This window comes from Apus apus, chromosome 3, assembly GCF_020740795.1.
Source record: "Apus apus isolate bApuApu2 chromosome 3, bApuApu2.pri.cur, whole genome shotgun sequence".
Classification (NCBI taxonomy): Eukaryota; Metazoa; Chordata; class Aves; order Apodiformes; family Apodidae; genus Apus; species Apus apus.
The window spans coordinates 97319738-97344887 of NC_067284.1; the positions used below are offsets into that span (position 1 = coordinate 97319738).

At 35.4% G+C, this 25150-nt stretch overlaps 1 protein-coding gene across 2 annotated transcripts in view; it reads right to left on the bottom strand.

Moving 5' to 3' along the window:
- The window catches only part of SYNE1 (spectrin repeat containing nuclear envelope protein 1), a 295834-nt gene that overhangs the window by 197713 nt on the left and 72971 nt on the right, over positions 1-25150 (bottom strand). The window contains exons 11-22 of one of the 2 annotated variants that reach the window (XM_051615569.1): positions 19460-19567; positions 18532-18669; positions 17204-17368; positions 14034-14146; positions 13312-13480; positions 9553-9649; positions 7877-8079; positions 5079-5243; positions 3354-3506; positions 2913-3056; positions 2423-2596; positions 1118-1276 (exon numbers count right to left, since the gene is read on the bottom strand). In XM_051615569.1, the coding sequence (XP_051471529.1) occupies positions 1118-1276; positions 2423-2596; positions 2913-3056; positions 3354-3506; positions 5079-5243; positions 7877-8079; positions 9553-9649; positions 13312-13480; positions 14034-14146; positions 17204-17368; positions 18532-18669; positions 19460-19567 (1788 nt within the window). Of the gene's footprint in view, positions 1-1117; positions 1277-2422; positions 2597-2912; positions 3226-3353; positions 3507-5078; positions 5244-7876; positions 8080-9552; positions 9650-13311; positions 13481-14033; positions 14147-17203; positions 17369-18531; positions 18670-19459; positions 19568-25150 lie in introns of those variants that run through there. The other variant, XM_051615566.1, reaches the window with a different exon arrangement.

Below are 25150 nucleotides of genomic sequence, written 5' to 3' on the forward strand. Positions count from 1 at the left end.
ATCCTCACTGATCACATACCCAGTGAGCTAATAAAATCTGCAGTTCTCAACTTAAACATCTTTCTAAGCCTTTTCCAAGGTTCCTGATACAATTTTGTGTATAATAACAGAATCATACAGGCATGTATTCTTTACATGAGAAAATGTCCATTTCCAGATCCACAAATATTTTAACTGTGGGTATGCCACATTCTGTATGGCTATGCCATGTTTTGTATGCTTATTTTCTAAGCAAAATCAGGTAAATAAATATCCATCTTTACAGAAGCAGAATAATTAATTCTCAACATGTTAAATTTAATAAGCTACAACTGTATCTGCTTCTGTTATTATAAGCTAAATTTAAATAATAATTTCTAAATTGTAAATACAATACAAACTTTGAAATCCACTTCCTAGAGACAGCTCTGTACTGATAAGTGATTTTCTGCAGCTTAGATAGCTTTATACTGAACAATACTTGCCTGAAAAAAAATCTAATAGAAAGCAACATCTGGAGATCTCTATCCAAGACAATGGTGAATTTCATGCAGCACTGGGGCTAGACTGGGGCTGAATAGCCCCCAAAATATTAGTATGGCTAATAGCAATGTAGAGCTCTACAGCTAATTGGGCTAAGCACACATCTTTATATTAACAAATGCAAATACCTATTTGCAACTTTTTATATTCAAAATCCACTGCATTTTCTGAGGAAATACAAAGCCCAGCAATAGTAGCATTTGCAGAAGTTTTTATCTTCCATGTTTTGTCTGACAGGGGATGTGTGGCAATATAGGAGCAAAAAATTAGCCAGGAGAAACAAAAACCAGTGCAGTCCTAATATGTGGATTTCAGGCTCCTCATTTCAAAGGAGTCTGATAAATGTGAAAGTTCTCCTTAAATTCTGGGTTCCTCTGAGGCAGGCTCACCTCTGAATTGTCACAAAGAGCTTGCCAGTCAGTCCCCTGACCACGTATTACCTAACACAGACAAAACTTTAACTAATACCTTGACACCAGAGAGGAGAGCTCTCTATGACAGTAGCTACAGAGTGACAAAATAGAGATATGGTAGGATGGATCAGCTGCATATGAACAAGCTTTCCAAAATATGCACCAAGGTATGACATAATTACCTGAAAAGTAATCTGAACTTGCGTAACTTTCTTCTGAAACGTCGACTGATGGAAATGCTGTAACATTTCACTCGAAGTCACACGCTGCAGGATACTCTGACTATTTCTCTCAATCAGGGACAAATCTTTCTTGCAGTTTTCTTGATAAGCTACCAAATCCTGAAAGAAAAAAACATATATCCACCCTTGCCAGGAACAAAGGAGAAAAAAGTTTGGCAAAATAACAGGAAGATATTTTTTGGCAATAAGAACAAAAGGGACAAGCTCAAAGCACCACGATACACAGACTACACAGAATGTTATACAGAGTAACACAGACCACAGAACTTCCTCCTCATATGCAGAGTCCTGTACCCAAATAGAGCTTTAGCTATCTATAACAAAAAAAGACAGAGATATGTACCCCAGACTTTTGGTTAGTATGAGAGAATGTAGGTCAATACATTATTCTGTGACTTCATTTTTAAGGGATGTCTATACTTATGGTATAATTGTAAGCAGGCAGCAATGAAAACAACAGACACAAGAATGGCAATTCTCAGTAGTAGGCTGAGAAGTTAACATTTCTTGCCTTTCAACAAATCAACCCATCATGTCAGCTACTGGAATTCAGATTTCATTAAATGACATTAAGTAATGAGGAAAAAAAAAAAAAAAAAAAAAAAAAGAAGAGAGAGAAGAAAACATGCATGAAGAAGTAGAAGCTGAAAAAAAGGTTTAAAATAATCTTGTGGTGAGGAAACTGTCCTGCTAATTAAAGGAACACTGTATTCCTCAGCACATATGTCTACTCTCTGATTAGCAGAAACCAGCACCATCCATATAACTGAAGAGATTTTTGTTCCTTTGTTGGCAATTAACTGCAGAAGAAACATGTCTTTTTATTGTGACATTCTGGGGCAGATTAACCCTTAGAAGCAGAGCAAAGGAGCACTCTTAGGAGCTGCTCCTTAGCCTGCAGGTTGGACACAACTGATACCTCAGTCCAGTTTCCACTAGATTATTAACAAAAACAATAACAAACAAAAAAAAAAAACCCCAAAACAACAAACAAACAAAAAACCCACCAAAAAACCCAAAACAAGTCTTATATTTGCTTCTTGATTTGAAATCGTGAGCACTAGGAGGGAACACAAGTTTATATCTTTTTATGTTTATGCCTAGCTGACTTTAGGATAGGCTATGTGTGTTGTCTGAATATGAAGAAATATTTGCTCAGCTTACCGAGTTGCAATCCAAATTTCTAGAAAGCTAATTGTAAATACTCAGAGGCAGAAGATTGTTGTGAATGTTTTTGAAACTTACTTGGGCTTTTTGTTTAATAACACTTGTAGGTTGTGTTTCAGGATCCAGGACAGAAATTATTTCGTTGACTTTTTCAAGAGATTCATAAAAATGTGTGATTTGTTTCTCCAGTTCTTCCAGTGGAGACAGCAGATTCTGGCATTCATACAGCAGGGCACAGGAATATTCCTTAACCTTTTGGCCGTTTTAAAGAAAAATAATTATTAAAAAAAAGTGTACATTCATTTGCTTCCTTTGCATGGGGATTTCTACTTGCCTGTTTTAAGATGGATCAATCCTGATCCTGTATTACTTCTTAAGAAAATAATATAACATTCAGGGATGATAGTCTTAAAGTCTAAAAGAAGTAATATTTTCTACAGTTTGAATTAATCTATTGTTACTACAACTATATATATGCTCAAACGCATATATCTGAGTATGTAGGGGAGCTTACTATTTATTAGTTCAACAGTCAACAACCTATGTAGCAGAAAAAATATTCTGCAACCTTGTTCAGCTGCTCTTTGATCCTTGTCAAAGTTCCAAGAATGTCATTCACTTCTTCTTGGGAAACTTCTTTTGTAACAAGTTGTGCAGTTCTTGTAACCACTTTGTACTGAGTTTCCATCACAGGCAATTTCTGCTTAATATTCTGAAAAAAAAAAAAGTTTCAAAACCTACTTCAACAACAGCATTTATGCTTTCATGGCAGTTACAAGTCTGTTCTCAAGAGACAAAAGATACACTTCCCAATCATAAACTGTTTTCATTGCTAATTTTAGTAAACATCAGATTATATTTCAAATTAATGAAAACTGAGTCAGAGGGTATTAGTCAACTCATCTCAATGTGATTTGAAACTGCATAGAAATAAATACTTAGTGGGACAGTGTTTAATTAGTTACAAGTTCCTCTTGGAGAAAGAAAGGAACGGAAGGAAGACACTTACTTCCAAATCTTGTACAAACGCTTTGACATCAAGGAAGGACACTTCTACAGGAACTGAAAATTTCCCGTTGCTTCCATCAATAAAAGCTGTCAAATGGGCAACACCATCCAAGTATTCCTGCTTCATTTTGTCCAGTTCATCTGCTCGAGCATACTAAGAAAATGTAAAGTAACAAAAAAAATTTTAAAAATTCAAAGAACAAAACAATAACGACCCCAAATGAGATATCTGGCAATTAAGTAACTACTTCAGAGAATTCAGTGCAATTGTTTGCTGGAAAAACTATATTCAACAAAATAAAATATAATGTAAACAGTCTTCTCAAGTAGTTAGACACTAATTGTCTGCATCAGCTTCAATAGTGCTGATACTAAAAAAAAAAAAAAAAAAAAAGTCATACAAGAGGGTTAAACTTTTTTAAGGTTTGGATCATTTAGACAACACCAATTTTGAAAATTCAGCAGAGAATAGAACATGAAAAGCCTAGAAAAGCTGAAGGATAATGGCAATTTCAAGAAAAAAATGGTGGCTGGAGGAAGGGGAATCACAGCTGATTAAAAGTGGAAAGAGCTGTATGACAGAAATGGTGAAAAGCCAGGGAGAAAAACTGTATAGCCAGAACATGAAAGTAGCTGCAAACGTAGAGGAAGAGACATTTACATCCTTGGCATTACTGTTTCCACAGTGAATCACCCTAAATATAATCAGCAAATAAAGATTGAGAACATTCTAGTCAACAGTTTGGAAAAGTTACAATAAAAAAGGGGCAATCATAAAATGGTTTGGGTTTTGGTTTTGGATTTCTTTTCAACTTATTTTACTGCAACGGAAATAATCGTGGCAGTAAAGAATTTAACATATTTTATATTCAGCATCTTCAAATGGGCAACTGCTATGTAAAATCACTGGAAGGGGAAAATACCATTAGATGCACACTGGCTATAGCAAAGGGATTTGCTAATGTGTTTATGAGGTGTGAAATACTTCTGTGTAATTTAGCTCACATCTTCTCTTAGTTTTCTTTAAAGAGTAGAGGTGTCCCTGCTCATAGCAGGGAGATTGGAACCTGATGATCTTTAAGGTTCCTTGCAACCTTAACCATTCTATGATTGTATGACAGAAAAAAAATTCTTCCAGTCAGTTGAATCTCTTCTGTGAGATAAATGGTAGTTTTTTTCTTTTACTATCAGTGCATCATTGTGCACAACAGAAATAATGTCTGACCAATCTGGGGAAAACAGTTAATTAACCTGCATTGTACTTGCTTCTAGTTGCAGTACAATAATTGAATGCAACTTTCATTAGATAGTAGTAAAATACTAAGAGTAGTAAAATATTTCCTGAGAACATTTTCACTGTTCAGTTTTGCAGAGCTTTTACAATAACAATGGCTAGTTAAATCAATAATTTTCTTCTTCTTTGAAGAACAGTAGAGAATTTGCATGAATAATATTGACCATAAAGACCAAAAAGAAAAACTACAGCTTATACTAGTTCAAAATGTCAAAAAATATAAGCAAAACACCATATAGCCAAGAAGATAAACAAAGAAAACTCCCCAATAAAATAAACTCCATTCAGGTATTCATTTCTAATTTCAATAATCATTAACAGTTAGGTACTTTAGCAAATTGTTCTATTGTCCTGCTTGTGGGGAAAATCTGTCTTGATTGAGTAGAAATGACAAATTAACTCTTTAAAAGTAACAACAGCAAAACCACATACCTGTTTCACTTGCATAAACAATTCTCTCCATCTTCCATTTAGTAACAGAAGCTGCTGTTTAAGGTCTCTGGAAATGGTCTCATCACACGTTTCAATCAAAAAATTACCAGCATCATTCATGGCTGTGTGCTGTTGGATCCAGTGAGGTAAGTGCCGGAAGAAATCCTGAAGAAGAGAATGAAAACATCTTTCCAAAACTTTTTCAATTAGTCTGTATCTTAAATCATAAAACTCAAATAATTAGTCTCTGAAGTTGTTCATATCAGACATGGCAAAATAAAATTTGAATGGACGTGAATACAACCTAAGGAATTAAAAATTATGACCAGTTTACTAGAGCTCATTTTACTCCAATGAATAATTTCAGTTAAACTTGTGGAACTGCTCCTTAAGAGAAAGGTCCATAACTGAAGACTCTGTTAGGGCTCATCTAATTTTTGTCTTGTCTTGAAATAGTGTAGGCTGATAGTAAACTGGGCCATACACAGACAGTAGAGAGATTCTTCACCTAGTGTTAATACTATGCTGCTTTCCATAGCATGGCATCCCCTGAGAAGACTGATTCTTTATCGTGGCTTCCTCATATCGCAGAGTAGGTGAATGGGGAGGGGAAAAGGATGGTTGTCACTGGTGTTTCCCCTTTTTCCATTAAGACTGCTTAAATAGCCCAGCTATAGTGCCAAATGCTTCTGTGAATCTTGTAGACAGGTACACACACATAAATTGGTAGAGAAGACAACTCCCTCCATTCCTTTTTGCTCTTCTGGAGGATGGACAATTGCTCCTAAGTCACGTATTTCCAGGAACTATGACTACAGATGTATCAGTAAACAAAACAAACAAAGCCAAAGTGCCACTTTATTTTACAAAAACAGCAGTGGCACTTGCTGTCTTGAAATCATGTAGAGATAATGGAAAGAAGAAGAAGGCAAAGTAAGGAGCTAGTATGGTCTTTGCCAATGATAGAATACAACAGGTTTTAGTAATGCAGGTAAGATTGGCAAATGAGCATCAATGAAATCTTTGTATCATAACCCTGATAGGTTTGTTGTTTTACAGAACAAATACTTGGAAATGTTTAAAAGAAGGTTTATGCCATATTCCAAGCAACAGTTATCATCTTTCACCTGGGATTTCAGATGCTTGTGATGATGGCTCTTAATTATTTGTACAAAACACTGTAAGTATTGCTGTTAGTTTTAATAACCAAATATAAAAACTTCTAAATCAGATCTATCCTTGGAACTAAGTGAACATTACTGTTGTGAAGTGCTAGATTCAACAATAATATTAGGAGTAATTTCATAGAATCACAGAATCATTAAGGTTGGAAGGGATCTTAAAGATCATCAAGTTCCAACCCCCCTGCCATGAGCAGGGAATGCTACCACTAGATCAAGTTGCACAAAACTTCATTCAACCTGGCCTTAAAAACCTCCAGGGATGGGGCATCAACAGCCTCACAGGGCAACCCATTCCAGTTCCTCACCAGCCTCATAGTGAAGAATTTCTCCCTAGTACCTAACCAAAATCTCCTCTCTCTCAGTTTAAAGCCATTACCCCTTGTCCTATCACTATCTTCTTGGCAGGATTAAATTTCCTCTCAATTTTCCTCTTCAACAGGTTTGAGCCAATGTAATTTTAGAAGAATTTAGCATTTTGGGAAGAATAATGCTTCCATGTCTAAGTTTTTCAACAAGGGTTTTTTAAACTTTTAATATGTCAAAAAGGTAAGAAATACTTGTTAGATTTACATTAGGAATCAAAAGCAAGTATATACTGTATGGATATGATCTGATCTCTGCTTTGAAAACCTTCAAAGGTAAAGTTATAAAACTGACCAGAGAAGTAAATATTTTTATTTTATTCACATGTATGGAAATAAGATTCTTTCATTTTAAACACTGCCAAGTTACTTGCATAAAACGTACACAAGGAACTAAGAAGAACCTGATCAGCTGAGGTCATCCTCTTTCCTCAGTAATAACAACTGTTGGTATCTATATTATCTACTCAATCCTTTGTACAGGTTTATTTTTATTTTAAAACTGTATTATATTCTTTTACATCAATTTAAACTAAACTTTTACCAAAAATTATTCTGTTCTGTCATGTAACGCAAAATGCTTATTTCAGACCTAATTTCAGTTTGGCATCTGACAACCTATGAAAACCTTACTTTGGTTTTAAGAGGTTTCTAGCAGCTACTTTAGGAGTCAGTGAAAATGCAGCACCTGTTAAATGCAGTATTATACCAGTAAATTTGGGTCATTATTGAAGTTTCACAAACATAAATTTTAGTGCTTCAGTATTCTAATACGATAACAGAAAAAAAATAAATAGCAAAACTATCTTTATGACTAAAGGACCCCAGAGGAACTGTCTACAAGATTTCTAAAATTCCAGGGAAATGGATTAATTACTTACCCAATAAACCTAAGAACACATATTAATAATGGGCAGCATATTGATATTGAGAACTGTATTTGCCTTTAAGAGAATCATGTACTGTTCCTACCTCTGAGCAATACTGCTGCCCTATATTCATGTCAAAGATGCCTCTAACAAAGTTATCACAGGTGACCTTCCTTCATTGTGTGTATATGTGCATGTCTGTACATGCTATAGGAGCAAACATTGAAACATCTGTGGTGAAGGCAGTCAGTATGCCAGAAACTGAAAAAAAATCTCCCCCTCTTATAGGATGTTTTGTAAAATAACCTAAGCGAATGCAAAAACATATTCCATGTTCCATTTTATTTACAAAACAGCCAGATACATCTACTATTGGCACATACCTTTTTAGACTGTTCAGGTTGATTCAGCATCTTTTCAGCATCTTCCAGCCAAACTTGTAGACCTGACACAGTGCTGCTATATCTGTCCCAATTAGCAATGACTTCTTCCAACATGCTTCTCACACTTCTCACTTCTACTGAGAGGTTCCTCCACTGTGCTGTTGTTTCATTCATGAATTTTGTCACATTCTCAATTTCTTCCACTGAGATACAAAAAAGACCCTGATTATTTTGATTCATCTTTATTTCTGTAAAGCTTAATTAGCTGTTATGCTTATCCATTCTCTTCAGGGAATTATATTTTACTGCAACTTTCAGTAGACTTTTATATACATATGGTCAGTTGACAGTGCAATATTAGTGCAAAATTAAGACAGAGAAATTAAATGTGAATTAAAGACCAAGGGAAGTACATAAAATTGCTGCTATATTAAAAGTTACACTGCATATTCAGTGTCATGTTAATTTCTAACCTATAATAAAAGATTAAAAAATGAGATATATAATGTACAAACACATATCTACATTGAAAAGTACTGAATGAAATGCTGATCTTCCTTCTAAAGAGTTTAAAAACTAAATTGCTACTTATTTTTGCCATTTAATTTTTAGTATTTTGCTCATGGCTATAAAAGAACAATTGTGTTTGTATTCCAGAATGAAAAAAACAGAGTTAAGGAAAAGGAGCCAAGCAAATCCTCAGAATTCATAAAACAAGCAGAACACAGATAATCCAAAAAACATTTTTAGCTAAGGTGTCCTCTAATTTGCACTGTTAATATAAGTAGCTGCCCTTTAGAAGATAATTTGTTATTGGATTTTTTAAATACCATTGAATAAATCTATTCATTTCATTCTGTGTAAGAACACACCTTACTCTTGAGAAAAAAAAAAAAAGCCACCGTCTTTACCATAAATTTCACAACAAAAAAGGATATCCATTTTCTCTCCACGTCTGCTACCCACTTTAGAGGCTGCATCAATCCTCTGCTGACTTTACTGTGTTATCTCCTCATCAGAGATTGAAGTGATCTCATGACTGTAACAATCTAGGTCAAATATTGCCCTCATGTATTCTCACTGAACTCAGCAGTGTTCAGGAATTACAGGAGGCAGCTGCTGAATCAGCTACACATTTTTCTCATATATATCCATATTTCAACTATAATTTGGGTCCCTTTATAGGTTTCACAGCTAATAAAGGATCTCCTGTAAACCAGGGATACTTTTGGTACTACAACAATACTGGGACAAACTATTTGCCCTTTTCTAGTAAATGAAGACAAGCCAGGGAGTACTTTCAGGCATCAGTACATGATCTCCCTACTCCTAATTTGGTCTCTGGCACACTTTTGGCCCAAATCAATAACATTGAAACAATCCAGAAGTTAGCCTGGACGATCAACTTGTCTTATTAGAAAGTCTGAACATGACCACCCTCTTCTGGAGATTAAGGAATCTCAACAGCAGGAGGGCAGGCTGCTCTGTACCAGCTGGCTTCTTGCTGGGGAACCTGTGAAATTACTACTACAGGCTGATCACACTCAGGTGAGCTGCAGCTGCCATACAGCTCTGCTGATTGGGAGAAACAAATATTAGGAGATCTTTTTAGAGGATACTTATGTCTAAAGAGATAAAAATGGTGTCCCCATGACAAAAGAAACATTGGCATTTACCTGAGCCATTTGCTTTGGCATACATTTCAGCTGCTCTTTTCAGGACCTGGTAAGTAACTTCATACTGCTCAAAGAACTTACTATTTTCAATAACAGCCTGAAAACAAACAAACAAACAAAATTACAACAGATTAAAGATAGATTTTAAGAATAAGGACAATTTACATTAAATTAAACCAGTACAGTGATTATAACTTTTAACTGCATTGTTGCTCCAGTAATTTTTTCAATATTATAAAATAATATAAATACTTCATCTTTTCAAATTAATAGTACAGCAGAATCTCCCTCTAATTACAGCTTATTTACTTTGTATATGGAAGGATTATTTAATGTTCTTAGTCTGCAAGTTGCTGACTTGCTGAAACTCACCAGCATAGGATTCTTTGAATATGCAGAAACTGAGCAATTAAGTTAAAAGTTATCTAATGGAAATGTTTTACATTAAAATGTAAGTGGAATCTTTGTAATAAGAGAAAATTTAATCCATCTAGATCACCACAAAAATAAAATCCAGTTAAACTTTAAAAACTGCTTCTGTATCAGGCCTTAACTTGGCCTTCAGCTTCCCTTTGCCTCCTTATTAATTGGTAAAAACAAGACTAAGAAAACACTGCACAAAGGGCTGCTGCTTTTCTTTTGTCAGTGATTTTATATTTGTGGAATGTGTTACAGTGAGATGAATAATTTATCTGGAACTAAGATATGGCTTTTTATAATTTCTGCCTGTTTATCCTTTATGGCAAATGACACAATCTTTTTTTGAATGCATTTCAGAAATGTTACTTCAAGTGTAATATATAATTATGTCTCCATATTATGAAAGCATATTACATCTTGCAGTACTACTGTTAAAAAAGGGAGAAAACCATAATATTTTTTACAGGGCTTTTATATTCCCTTACCTAGTGCACTTTATCTAGAGTTTTGGAAAGGTTTTATAACTTATAGTACCTCCCATGCCTCCTCAGATATAGATCTACAAAAACTAAAGTGAGTATTTATCACATGTGTCTACACACTTGAAATGTCAGAAAAAATTCTATGTGTACTAGTGTGATTTTGATAAAACCGAGTTTCAAAGGAGGTCAAAGTTCAATGTACTTTGAAAAGGAGAATCAGATTTTGTGTATTCGTCAACCCACATTATATAAACATGAAAAACAGTTTTATAAAATAATCTGCCAGCCAGTAGATATATATATTTTCTATTTTTAAACCTTTTACTGTTGCCATATTGAATCACCAGAGTTATCTAGAACATAATTAGAAATATGTTTACAACCAAGGAAACTAGACATCAAGTATAATGACATTTTTTCTTTTCTCTACTGTTAAAAAAATATCTGGCATGTATAAAGAAGTACATGCTTTTCCATAAATTATGTGACACACTCCTAATTTTCACTTTTGCCAGACCCATACATATAGGCATTTTACCCTGAACCAAAAGCTGCAAGACTTCATATGAGAAAGTAAAAGACTGTATCACACTACTTTTATAATACTGATCTCAGGAGTCATTTGGAAATAATTTTAAAAATTGTAGACCTTTAGCTCATTAATATTGTCTCCCATCTGATAAGATCCCTAAAAGAAAATATGTAGCTTTTCCTAAATACACACAGCACTCAGTGCTAAAAAAAGTGCTAATAAGCAATGCCAGAACATAGTTCTGTGGGCTAAAATCCAGGGATAATTGTACCCAGTATCTCCATTACAGCTGAGATGCTGGAACAGCATATTCTTTAGGTTGATGTCATACAAATTACGCTCCCTTTGCCTCTGTTGTAGAATCATACAATGGTTTTATATGACAGACAAGTGAAAAGAAGATGGGACAAAGTAACAACCACCACTTCCATTTTTAAGCACAGTACATAAATATTTTCCCGGCATATGTTCTTATCCAGACCCTAACTACGCATGTAGAATGCTTACATTGCTCAGTCTACTTTGGCAGAAAAGCAACATTTTTATCTCCTACTGATGTAGTCACTGACTATAAGTTACTTATTACAGACTTCCTACATTAAGATTCCTAATTTACTGGAAGAATAACACTTGACTCTTGGTCCTAGAAAATTCTTCCCAGGTAAGCCAAAGCAAATAAAGTCTTTTTTTCATTTCTGGAGAGCTGGAAGGAGCTAGAAGTCAAGGCCATCAGGAATGGAACCTCCATCAAGAATCTTTGTTTATAATCTTGTCCCAATCTACTCATTTTGAAGTGATGTAGTTTCATAAACGATGGAAGGAAGCACCTTCCTCTAATGACCATGACAGCATTAGTGGTCTGAAGCACAAAAATAATTGAGGCAATTGCAAAAAAAAAAAAACACATACAAATTCACCACTTGATGTTAATATTAAAGCAAAAAATAATAAACTAATGTAGCATAATTGGTATGTATAATCGGTAATGTAGCATAATTCTAAAAGTCCAGCTATCCACTTGCTCACTATTTCCCTTGTCACCTTTTAGTAGCTTTTTTGACAGTCTCATAGAGTATCCAAATGGGCTATAACTCCTAGCTATTGGATGTCACTCTAGTAAACTATGCTATTTTAAATAACCATCTGAATTTTGCAAAGTTTGTCTAAAGCAAGGCTTAACTCCTGATTTTTTATGTGTCCCTAACTGCTAAAGTTTAAACATAGAAAGGGAGAAATGTGAACAGGCTTTAATTGTCACTTTGTAGAACAACTTGATTAAGTTTGAAGTTTGCTTCCAAAGCAATAAAAACTATCAGTCTCTTGGGGCATCAGTAACTTCCTCTACACCATGTCCTGGCTCTGAATGGTTCTATAGCTGTATTCCTTCCAAATGGAATGTTCCTGTCCAATTTTCCTCACATGGGTTAGATAGAAGGGGAAAAATTATTTATCCCAGCCTTGCTTTTGAAAGAATCCATCATGCTCTAATGTAAAAGTGTAGCAGTGATACCATTTTACTTGTCACTTGACACTGCAAGTGTGGATTTAACAAAACACAGAAGCATAGGATGAAAGGGAACATATCAATGAGGAATAATAAGTCAAATGAGTAAAAATAATCCAATAGCCTCTGTTTCTTAGCATGTTCTGTGGATGATGAAGAGCTGGAGCAATCTCTTTCCAGAACACAAATACAGTAATAAACTAATGCTGAGCAGGAGCAGTAAAAACATTTTTTAAAATAACAAAATTATTCCCCTGTCAGTATAGCATACTGATTAAGTACATACACAGGCAGCATAACCTTTTTTTTTTTTTTTTTTTTTTTTCCTTATTTTAGAGGTCTTCAAAGAAAATACTGTGGGGGACTGCATGCCAAAATCCTTCTCTATCTCTACCCTTAATCTATTTGTAGTCACTAAAAAGTGCATATATGCACTTGTAAAAGATCAAGATCCCTTCCAACAATTACCATTTTATGATTCTATGACTCCATGGAACTGATATCTAAAGTAAGTAAAAACCTAGGATTTGGAACCTCTGGATATCCTTGGTAAATTGATAGAAGCAATGTCCCAGCTGCTACATGTCCAACTGTTTTTGAAGAGATGGTGCAAAGAGAATACTTTTCATTTTTAGCCTTCTGACTAAAGACTCTATGGGGAATACAGATTCAGCTCTGAGAAGATATTCCATAAGAATGGAATCATAAAGTTGATGACTGGCAAGCCTAATTTTTGTTTCTGTTATTTTAGTCATTCCCAGCAATCTTAAATATGACTATTTTAAAAATAATTTAAAAATAAGAAGACAACACCATCTTACAATATAATTTTGAAGAAGCAGTTCCACTGACTCCCGCCTTCCATATTTGATAATCCACGATTTTAACTTTGATTCTGCAAGGACTAGGAGTGACAGTAGGCGGTACTTCAGTTCCAGAAACTCCATCTTCAACAGATGGAGCTCAGATGAAGAGACAACAAAATTAAACCTATAAAACGAATCACACTTTAGTAAAATACAGCAATATTCATTTTTGTAGGAGAGACTGAAAGGTTTAGTTAGAGTGAAGGTATTTTTCTAAACTTTCACCTAATCCAGAATCTACAAAGATTTAATTATTATCATTGGGATGACTACTCTTGCATAGCAAATTAATTACATTTTTGTTAATTCATAGGAATAGTCAGTTTATATCTGTTACTAAGTTTTGCAAAGTCATTTTATTTTCTTTTTTTTTCACATGCATCCCAGTTGTTGTTATATAACATTTCTTCAAGGCAAAAGTAAGAACAGCATCAATACAAAATAGTATTCCCTTCTAAAATCCATAGCTTATTTTGATTCTCAGCAATCTTTAATGAATTGAAAAATACACTTTTCAGTGCATTTTTATGTATATTCTACAAGGTTTTTCCTTCCAAATTTTTCACAGTTTCCACTGAGAAACATAATTAGACAATGATTTCTACATGAAAAGATTAAAAAGCAAAGAGGGTCTCTTTCATTCATAGAGAGTTTTTATTTCAGATTGAAAGCCTTACCTCTCTGCCATGTCTTCTAATTGGTCATGCGGAACAGGCACTCCGTTAACAGACCTGGCCCGGTGGATCTCATGGAACGCCTTTTTGTGACCATCTATGTTTTTCAGCAGATCCTGGTTTGGTTTCAAAAAAGAGAGGAAAGGGAGAGAGACTGAGAGAGTGAGGTGGGGGCAGGGTGGGGGGAGAGGGAGAGAGAAGGCTCACAGTAGGGTATCTAACTAATAAGCACAATTTTAAGTCTGCACTCATGACTCAATATAGTTAACTATTTGATCATGCTCTCACATTTGCATGCAAGATTATGCATACCACAAAAGCATTTACATCTACTTGAATATTTACATAGGGAACTCCCATAGAAGACGCTCTGCTAAAGCGGTGTCTAACAATTAGTGGAAGATTTTAAAACAGGATACACTATGCAAAGGTTTAACAAAACAAGAACTCTTAACTATATTAAATAATCCCTGAAATGCAGTCTGCAAATATCCCAACATCACAACAGCACAATCTTGCTAAATTTACTCTTTACATATTTATAACAGATACTAACCTTAATTAGGTATAGATTCAAATTTTCAGCAACTAATCTACTCCGCTACGCAAAGGCAGAAGATCCATAGCTCCTTATGTAAGTACATATTCAATATGTAGTGAACTTTTCACTCAGCATCAAAAGATACCAGGATTGCTCTCTCTACGTTACACAAATAGACGCAGAATGTGGTACCAGACCTGTATTCCTGTGATAGAAACCGTAGCAGCTAAAACCTTGCAGCAGAGCACATTTCAACTGTAACTAAGCAACACCGCTTCCAACGGCTTCCTGGAGATTACACATTAAAATGAGTGACTGGCAGTGCTCTTTGAAGAGATGCTGTAACAATAACACGGCAAGTCCCCAGCGGCTGAGAGGACACAGAACAGTGGGTATTTTACTGCATACAGACACCTCCTGGCACAAAGTGCTCAGAAGCCTGTTAGCAAAGGAAAATGACACTTTTCTCACCTGAGGGAACAAAATGCAGGTGTGCATATTGATCACAGATGTCTATTTATTCCTGTTTGGTGAAGAACGGTTTAGCCGCACTCAACAGCCAGTGTTTGCACAGCTGAAATTAATGGAAATTCACTGGCTCAGCTCAACAAGGGTCCCACCATGCCCATTGATCCAATTATATATTCATTGTTTTTCACTTCACCCCACAGCTTGTTGTGAAGAGAACCGAACTAGGCTCTCTCCAACGCGAGTGTTGCTCTGATTTTATTATGGCAAAAAATCCAGTGAGTGTATCCTGTGACTAACATATTCTCACATAGAGGACAGACATGGAACAAATATATCAGCTAGCTGCACTTGAGACCTTGCCAGATAAAAAGGGATGCCTTTTACATGCCTTGCTAAGTCAAAATCAAACCCAGTAATTTCATCCAACATCAACTGGAAGCCCATGAAAACTTTTACATAGTGTTTGCATTAACTTAAATACTGCTCTGCAAAATGATCCTCAACAAGCACAGACATTGATCTTAATTCTAGATCTTAGTGGTGATAATAATTAAAATAAACGTGTTTGCCTGATTGATTCCATGAAGGTTTGTCCAAATAAGCTGGTATGTTTTGTATTCATTTAAAAACGGCCATGAGCTATAAAGTTCATTAAATTAACCCATTGTCAGATGAGATGAAGATACAGAGAAAATGATAATGTCATCTGAGCAAATCCATAACAAACAAAGCCCATCAACTTCATAGGAAACAAGGACTGAAAAAACCCTGGTACTGTACAATAGCACACTAGGATTTATCAATACAAATCTGAGTGACAAAATAAACTCCAGGAACAGATCTAATTGCACATGCCTCTCCTGAAGCTTTCCCCATCCCATTCCATTGAGAAAACTCCTGTGGCACAAACTAACCTAAATCAAAGTTTATTTGTTGGTGTAGAAATTCCTCACCATGACATTGCTGATGCAAATTAAAAACAATTTAAGACACACTCTTTTGTATTTCTGATGAATGTATCAAAAGGAGTTCTATAGTGTTCGCATTACATGAACAAAAAAAAGCATCTGACTTGTTTACTTAAAACAAATGTCAAATCTTATGAGTCCTGAAACAGTTGATTTTAACAAGAAAGGTAATTTAGCATTAGAAGACACTAGACTTTGAAAGAAAACAATACTATTCTCATAGACTTTAATATTGTTTTGGTTAAATTTTATTAGCCACCAATTAAGTTAGAAGAGTTGCCACTGTTCTGTTAAAGAGTAACCAGAAGACCCAACTGATCTTCTAGATAAACTGCCATTGTCTGCCAAAGCTGTTCCAATATGGCCATGAAACTTGCCAGCTTTTAATTATGCAGCATTACTTTTTCATAAAATACCCCATCCACAGCCCAAACACACAACATAATGTAACTACAGTCAAGTAGTCTCATAAGTATCAGAAGTAGAGATAGAGAAAAAAAGCAATATAAAATACAAATGTACTGCCACAAGTGCATCCTTTGTCTACACCATCTTTGTCCTTTCTCTGTCTTATTTACTAATTCAGTTTGTTTTCTCATCTCATCAATAATTTCTGCCTATATTTTTCTCATATATATTACATAAACGCACAAGCAAACCTCACAGATTTGATTTTAAATGAAATCTTGGACTCAGCAAAGAATGCTGGCAAAAGTATTTAAAGTAATCTGGGGAAGTTTCCAGTTTAGCACAACAGAGGAGACTTCTCATGCTACTTGCCATCACAACACTATGAAAATTAACTTAATTCTATTTTTCCCTAAGTGCATATCCTCTGCACTGCCTATCAGCACACTCAGTCTGTTTGCTTTCTCTCTCCTGCTTCACCTACTAAGTTCATATTGATTGTTCAATGTACCCAACAACTTATGTGCTCTCTATGGAATTTTACCCAACAGAAATCCTAGAATAGTGGAATAATTAAAATATCGATAACCGGTATCTTTCAGATAGAAGCATTCAGAAGCAGTTTTGGATATTGCTTGTAAAATACACAGATATCACAGTCCAAGTCATCACTAAATGATGACATCATGCACAGAAACTGGAAATAATAACCTTATATAGTATGGATTATTTGCAGCTTTGGAAACTATGGTATAAATTCACAGAAAGAATGCATGTAGATCTACCTTATGTTGTTCAAGCTTCCTGTGTATGACATTTGCTGTTTCCTCATGAGCTTGCTGAACAGTTACTTCTTCCCTCAGAGCAGCCTCTGCTCTATAGAGCCAAGCACCTATGGTACCCAAAGGTGCAGGAAGAGATTTATCAAGGTGTATGTGCCAATCAAGTAGCTAGGAGACAAAAGAAAGAGGATTGAACTTCCTTCCTTGTTTCATTATACCAAAAAAGCACCTTGAGAAAAGTCAGACTTTATACTGTAAGACCAAACACCCCCATAACAGTGTACATTTGAGACATAAACCTAGGTATATTGGTCCACATTTGGTCTGAAATAATAGCAATCTCACAACAACAAAGTATCCATAAGATTTACTGACTCATTATTTCCCTTCCAGAACAATAAATCCAGTTACTGAACTGACCAGATATAAACTGGAACTGATAAGCTAAAGTCTGGAATTTTCTTAGTTAATAGGCATAGCAAGGGATGTGAGACCTTCCTTCACCCAGTGTAATTTATGTCATGCTCTTGCACAAAATCTTCTAATCTCTATTTTGAACATTCTTTCTAAGTGTAACATTCAAATGACTCTCAAAGGAGTGGGGGGTTGAGAATATAGCAGTAAAATGCTGTGTCTTATTGGCAATGCCAGTTATGGGAGTGTAAACTAATAAAATTTATTTCAAAACTCCAGAATATTTTAAAAAAATATGTTCTGTTAAATATATAACATAAAAAATTCCATTAATATACACTAAGCAGTAATGATTCAATAACTTCTTATTTGCAACAAGCAATATAATTTACTTGGGATTTTTCATTCAATTATTCCAAAATTACTATCACTAATGCTACTAATAACTTATTACTACTTCAATCAGGTTAAAAAACAGCATTAAAGCCTCATTAATTGATAAAGTATTCAGTATTACACAGAAACTTTTAAAAGTTATATTAAAAAGTGGTATTAGAATTTTTCAGATAACTAGCAATTTACATTAAACCACTGTATTTGGAAGGGGCATTGTGCAGGCTTTTTATCAACAAGTTTTGAACTTGGCTAAGCACTGTTAGCACACTTTCAAATAAAGGGAAACCTCAAAGCACAGAGCTTTTCTTAAAGTTCATATTCTATCTATGAGCAATATTAAAGATGAAAGTGCAGTAAATGTTGTCAAAACAAATGCAAAATAATTTAACAATGCTAGAAATTTGGTCCATTTTTAGGTTCTTAATGCCTAGTAAAATCAATACCAAAGAAGCTTCTAAATTATTTTACATTTTCATCATTCATTTAATAAAAAACATACAGCATAACAATTTTCAACTTACCCTGGAAGAAACTCTGTCCCATGCTTGCTTCACCATAGCTTGATCAAGTGATAATTTACCATCTTTCCTTAATGACTGGGTTACAAGTTCAATCTGTTTCCTTTTTACCTCATATTGTACTCTGAAATGCTTAAATGACTGCACAAAGAGAAAATCAAATCAATGTAGTACCAAGTCAGAGAATGGAATTCTTCAGCACCTATGGAGTACTACAATCTACAACAATTTTGTACCGATAGAAATCCTAATCCTTCCCAAAGAGGAGCAAGCAGTACTTGTATATTTACACTGAAATGCACTTAATGAAACATTTTGGTAGACTGGAGAATCCTCCAGGAACATATGGGTAAGAGTTCTGTATTTCCCTTCAGTTATCAGATGTCTAAATCCTATATGAAATGAAATTGTAATTGATCAAATAAACCAGCAAATGGATTAAAGATTACTGGGGACAGATAGTGGCTATTTTTAGAGAACAGCTGATCACCAAGAGAATATTTAGGCCAAAATTTATATGCCAAATTGGATATTAACTTTTGACAAAGGGGTTAAAAATGAAGCTCTAAGCCCTGTCCTCTCCACCTGTCACCTCCTTCAGCCTTCAGTCATACTTCCCATTTGAGCTCTATCATACAGAATCTGGATGGACTGTACAGACACATGCTCACTTCTAACTAGGACAGTCCTTCACACTGCTAGAAAAAGCTCTCTGTTAAGCAAACCATCTGTGCACTGTTGTATGTAGCAAAGCTGGAGCTGACATTATAATTCCTCTACCAATAAAAGGTTAAGACTGTTTGTGTTCTTATTTCTCTAAACTACAGAATATCGATTTGCAAATACTCACATTGCATAAAATACTGCAGTACATGTCACAAATAATTATTATTATAATGTCTCATCATACAAAAGTATCCCTACTGCTTACCTGGTATTTCTCTTGTAAGCTTGTTTCTGCCACCTGTGCTCGGGCTAAGTCTCTTTCAAATTGTTCTGTCCACACTTTTAGCTCTCTCAACATCAGTCTGTCTTCCTTCTGTGATTTAGTACAACCACACACAGAAAAACATTGCAGCCTATTAGTAGAGGTGTCAGATATAGTCCAGAAATTAACATCTCTCTAGCATGTCAAGATCAGCAGTTGTACTGAAAGCCAATGGGACATCTGGGGCAAATTCTCTCATCACTTATCTTCACACAGTCTAACTGAAAAGCACTTACTGAGTATAAAAGGAGAACTCAGCATCTAGACATGAGTCTTACAGTGGTGAAATAATGACTGTTTGGGACATTTCAGTGTCAGAGGTATCACTTGCAGTTCTCATCTGATGTTAAATTTACACAAAGTCCTTTAAATATACCTCAACAGCTAATTGTAATCTTCCACACGTGCAGTCAATTTTCAGTAAAAGTTAATTGAACTAAGACAGGAGAGGATTTTATAATCTTTTTATACCATTTTATTATCTGATTTGCTATTGCTGGACAAATTTTAAAAAAAGGTATTTGACATAAAGCTTCAAGTTCAGAAGTTGGCAACATATTATGATAGAGGATGTTTTAACAAGGTAAATAGAAATAAATAAAGAAAATCCATTTGTATTCAGTTTCTTTTTCTTCCATGCCATTTTATGGCATTGAAGAACAGCATATTTGTTCTACAGTTTTGCTTTAACACTTCAGTCTTTCATGGCACTTTTGCTTTTCAAGACTGCAGAGTTCTCTGCAGAATTCAGTGACGTGGCAGTGACTAGAAAAAAAAACAGCAGTGACTAGAAAAAAAATCTAACAGGAAATCTCAGGTCTGTGAGCATTCTATATGAGAAGGTTAGCAGGCAACAGAAAGCGTTTTTTTTTGTGCACTGTGTAAGCAGCTAATCAAGTAGAATACAAGTGTCCATCCCAGATTTCCAACCAATGAACTATATGTGCTGGCTGTTAAGCAGAAGCTGCCCTTTCAAACCAAAGAATCCATATTACTGTAAAATTTGTCAGAAACAGATCTACTGTGACAAACAAATGCAACATCACATCATATGAGTTAATCACCTAAAATGAGTGATAATTTTCAAGCACTACATGAGAGAAGAAAAACTAGACCATTTGATAAAAAAGAAAATACACTGACTGTAAGAAATAAAGTACTTTCTTTTAAGAAAATATCCTAACCTGGGAAAGGTGCCAGTCATGGTTCTTTCCTTGAAAACTGCCTCAAATGTGTAAAATACAACTTCCCTTAGCATTTTTAAAAGCATAGAGCTGTTGCTTCATTTCAGTGTAGGAAAGGACAGGATCCTCAGATGGGAAAGAAAACCTCCTAACTCTCGTACTGATCTTCCACTCAAAACAGCAGCAGTTGGCTGGACAGAATTTGCACAACAGATTCTGCAAATAACACAGCTGCTATGTATGTTAACTCACTAGGTAAATTCTTAGCTGGTTAGTTGGAGTGAGGTTAACATGATATTAGAGCAGCTGTGTTGGAACAAAGCTCACTAGAGCTCATGCTCCTGTCTTATGACTCTCACCAAAAGCTGGTACCTGAGAAACAGTATATGATACATATGAAATTTCCCAGCTCCAAGACAAGAGCAAATAATAGAATCACCTAGGTTGGAAAAGACCTCCAAGATCATTGAGTCCAACCATCAGCCTTACTCTACCAATCCAGCACTAAGCCATATTCTCAAGTGCCACATCTAGTCAACTTTTAAACATATCCAGGGATGGTGACTCAACCACCTTGCTGGGCAGCATGTTTCAATGTCTGACAATGCTTTCAGTGAAAAAGTTCCTCCTAATGTCTAGTCTAAACCTCCCCTGGTGCAGCTTGAGACCATTCCTTCTTGTTCTATCACCGGTTACTGGTGAGAAGAGACCAGCCCCTACCTCTTTACAAAGTCCTTCCTCTCAGGTAGTTGTAGAGGGCAATGAGGTCTTCCCTCAGCCTCCTTTTTGTCATACTAAATAGCCCCAGCTCTTGTAGCTGCTACTCATAAGACTTGTTCTCAAGGCCCTTCACCAGCTTTGTTGCCCTTCTATGGACACACTCCAGCACCTTAATGTCCTTCCTCTATTGAGATGCCCAAAACTGGATGCAATACTCCAGGTGTGGCCTCACCAATGCCAAGTGCAGAGGGCTGATCACCTCCCTGGTCCTGCTGGCCACACTATTTCTAATACAGGCCAGGATGCTATTGGCCTTCTTGGCCACCTGGGCACACTGCTGGCTCATATTCAGTCACCTATCAATCAGAACCCCAGGTCCCTTTCCGCTGGACAGCTTTCCAGCCACTCTTCCCCAAGCCTGTAGCATTTCATGGGGTTGTTGTGCCCAAGTGCGGGACCTGGCACTTGGCCTTGTTGAACCTCATACAATTGACTTCGGCCCATCAATTTAATCTGTCCAAGTCTCTCTGTAGTGCCTCCCTACCCTCAGGCAGATCAACACTCCCTCCCAAACTGGTCTCGTCTGCAAACTTTCTGAGGGTGCATTCTATCTCCTCGTCAAGATGGTTGATAAAGAAGTAAAAAAGGACTCAAGTTGCACCAAGGGAAGTTTAGATTAGATATTAGAAGAAAATTCTTCACTGACAGGGTAATAAAATACTGGAATAGGCTGCCCAGCAAGATGGTTGAATCACCATCTCTGGATGTGTTTAAAAGGTGTGCAGATGTGGTGCTTAGGAACATGGTTTAAACATTGGACTTGGTAGAGTTAGGTTATGGTTGAACTCAATGAACTTGAAGGTCTTTTCCATCCCAAACAATTCTGAGATTCTTTAATTTGTAATGCTGGCATTTCCTTGACTGCAGATAATATCCCAAGAAGCCAGAAGTATTGCTTCCAACTTCTCAAGCCATTTCAATACAGAGGAGAAAAAAAATCCTACTCTTCTGGTCTGACAGTTGGCTTTGTGTGTGTAAAAATAACATCAGGAATCTTTAAGGTAAACAGCAAAGTGAGGACTACTCTCCTATTAGTAGAAGAACATAGAGAAAATGAACTCATTCAGCCAGAAAAAAAGATTTTTAGTATTAAATGCACTCATTCATTAGAAGTTACAACTTTAAAGAGGCTCCTGGGATCTCTATTAGTATTTAGCTGTCAGTTCTATAAAGGCAAAACTAAACTATGCATCTTAATGGATTGAAAGTCCCATAACAATCCTACTAGCTGAAACTTTAAATAAGATATTATTGAAGTCAGGAAGGGAATAAGTGTGCCAGGATATTGTGTATATTACTTTTAGTTCACACTATAAATTCAGTTTTGTAAAACTGGCTTTTATTCCTCTATGGTTCACATTCTTGTTGCTGAGATGTTAAGGTAAGACTTTACAAGAGCATCTCTGTGGCTGCAACTATTCATACAGCAATGTGAGCAAAATAAGTATTTTGCAAGATTCATGTTACCATAGCTTACACAATTAATAATAGCTAAAACTGGGTCAAATAAAATCTTTTTAAAATAGAATACCACTGGGATCAAGAACACGTCTTCAGTATCTGAAGATAAATGATGCAGGAACAGCCACACCTCTCTTAAATCACAGACCCTTTCTCTGACATTAAGTGAAAAGATAAAATTAACAAGTGGCATTGAGTATTCTGTTATTTATTTATCTACACAATTTAGTTAGACTGGTTTTTTTTGTGTGTGTGTGTTGTTTTTTTTTTAATTTCTTTAATTGCAGAAGATGTAGGTGTCTCAATAACCACCTAACTGAATGCTGGTAAGCATTCTATTTATTTATTCATGCATTTGCACAGGTTTCCAGTTCAGCACATCACTTATCACTTGCAAACGCAGCTATGTGGTCCTTGGTTTATGCAAAGGCATTTTAAAGTCTCTGTTTGGGTAACTGACATAAAAGTTTCACTTTGTTACACACCAGGGCACCCATCACTGACAGCCTCCAGGTTTAGTGAGCTATCATTCTTAAGCAAGAATTTGGTTACCTACTAGTGGTTCTTACTCTCAGTAAAAAAGATAAGAAAAAAATCAAAAGCATATTCTTACAGATATGTAAACTATTTTCTAAAGCCTGCACATTTGAAGTAGTATACAAATTATAGCATAACCAAAAAAGTTATCTAGGATAATTATAACTATTTGTGCTTTCCTCAGTATGAGGATCATTCATCTCTGATCACATTTCTTTAAATTTATCTAAGCCATGATGACATTACGTGCATGCAATTTCCAAACAGCATTTAGAAGTATTACTTTATCACCATTCTATGAATATTCACTGATTTACAGAAATGAACAGAACTGGAACACTCAAATGCCAAAGAAGATCAAAGAAGGTAAGTAGATAAAAGTGTTTACGAATTCTGATATGATGAGGGGCCACAACTTAAATTTACAAAGAAAGTTTTTTAGCCTAGACTCAAAGCAAACCATTATTATCTGATTTGCCAGAGTTAATTTGAAAATTACATAATACAGAATACTTTGGTGTTTGAAGAACTAAAAATACACATCTGTGTCACATGAGAAATGTGCTGGTACTTTGTTGGGTTCTCAGTATGCAATTATACACCAGGTGAACTGTTTAAATTCTCAGACACAGGCAGGATAGAATTTTCAAATATGAACTTTTAAATGTAAAAAAAATTAAGTAACCTGGTTTTCAGGAATGTTGAACTATTGTATTGCCTATATGCTGAGAAAATCAAGTCCTTTTAAAAATGTTTATACATCAATTAAATCAATTATGCTCTCTCTTTTGAAAACCGGCTTATCTAGGTGTTACTGGATGTATAGGTGTTACTGAAACATGTTCACTGACATCAGTATCACAGATGCATGGCAAAGGCTGAGCCAAGCATCATCTTCAGGGATGAGCTATTAATGTCTGTCTGCAAAAGCAGACAGCAAATCACTGGAGGAGCTCAGGTAGTTATTTTTGCAGCTGCTGCTCAGGAAATTCCTCTTACATCGGGGAACTCTGCTGGCATACAGATGTTGGATGTGACAGAATTATCTTTTTAATTACTTCCTCATCAGAGCACAAGAAAAGACTACATCGGAAGGATTCCCTTGAAGTAATGTACTTCCTCTGTAGTTTAATTTATACCAAGGTAAAGATATTTTCAGAGCTTTTCACTTCAAATAGTCACTAAATTAAGCAGCAATGCATCAGGGCTGTGTAGGTTAAGGTTGTACAAAAAAGCCCCACTAAAGTTGCCCAAACTTACTTAAATTGACCAGGAAGTTGGGAATAATTCTGCTGTTAGTATTAATCTTCAACATATATCACTAGTTATATATATGCAATATGAGATGAACTGTTGACTATACTTACTTGAAAATAGCCTATAGCTTATATATTAAAAACCACACACACATTAGTGTGGAATTAGGTAATTAAATAGATCAGACCAAACTATAAACACTATTGACTGACTGCAATGACACCTGTTTGTTTCATAATATAGTAACTTCTGTAGTCTTCTGGTTTCACCTCTGAATGTTCTTTTCAAATACTCCATGTGAGATTTCTGAACTTCTCTCAGTTAATACTAGAAAAATTATAAGTAAATATCCAAAATTATTTAAAAAAAATATTTTAAAAAACATCTTAATTTATCTGAAAAAATGAGCAGCACA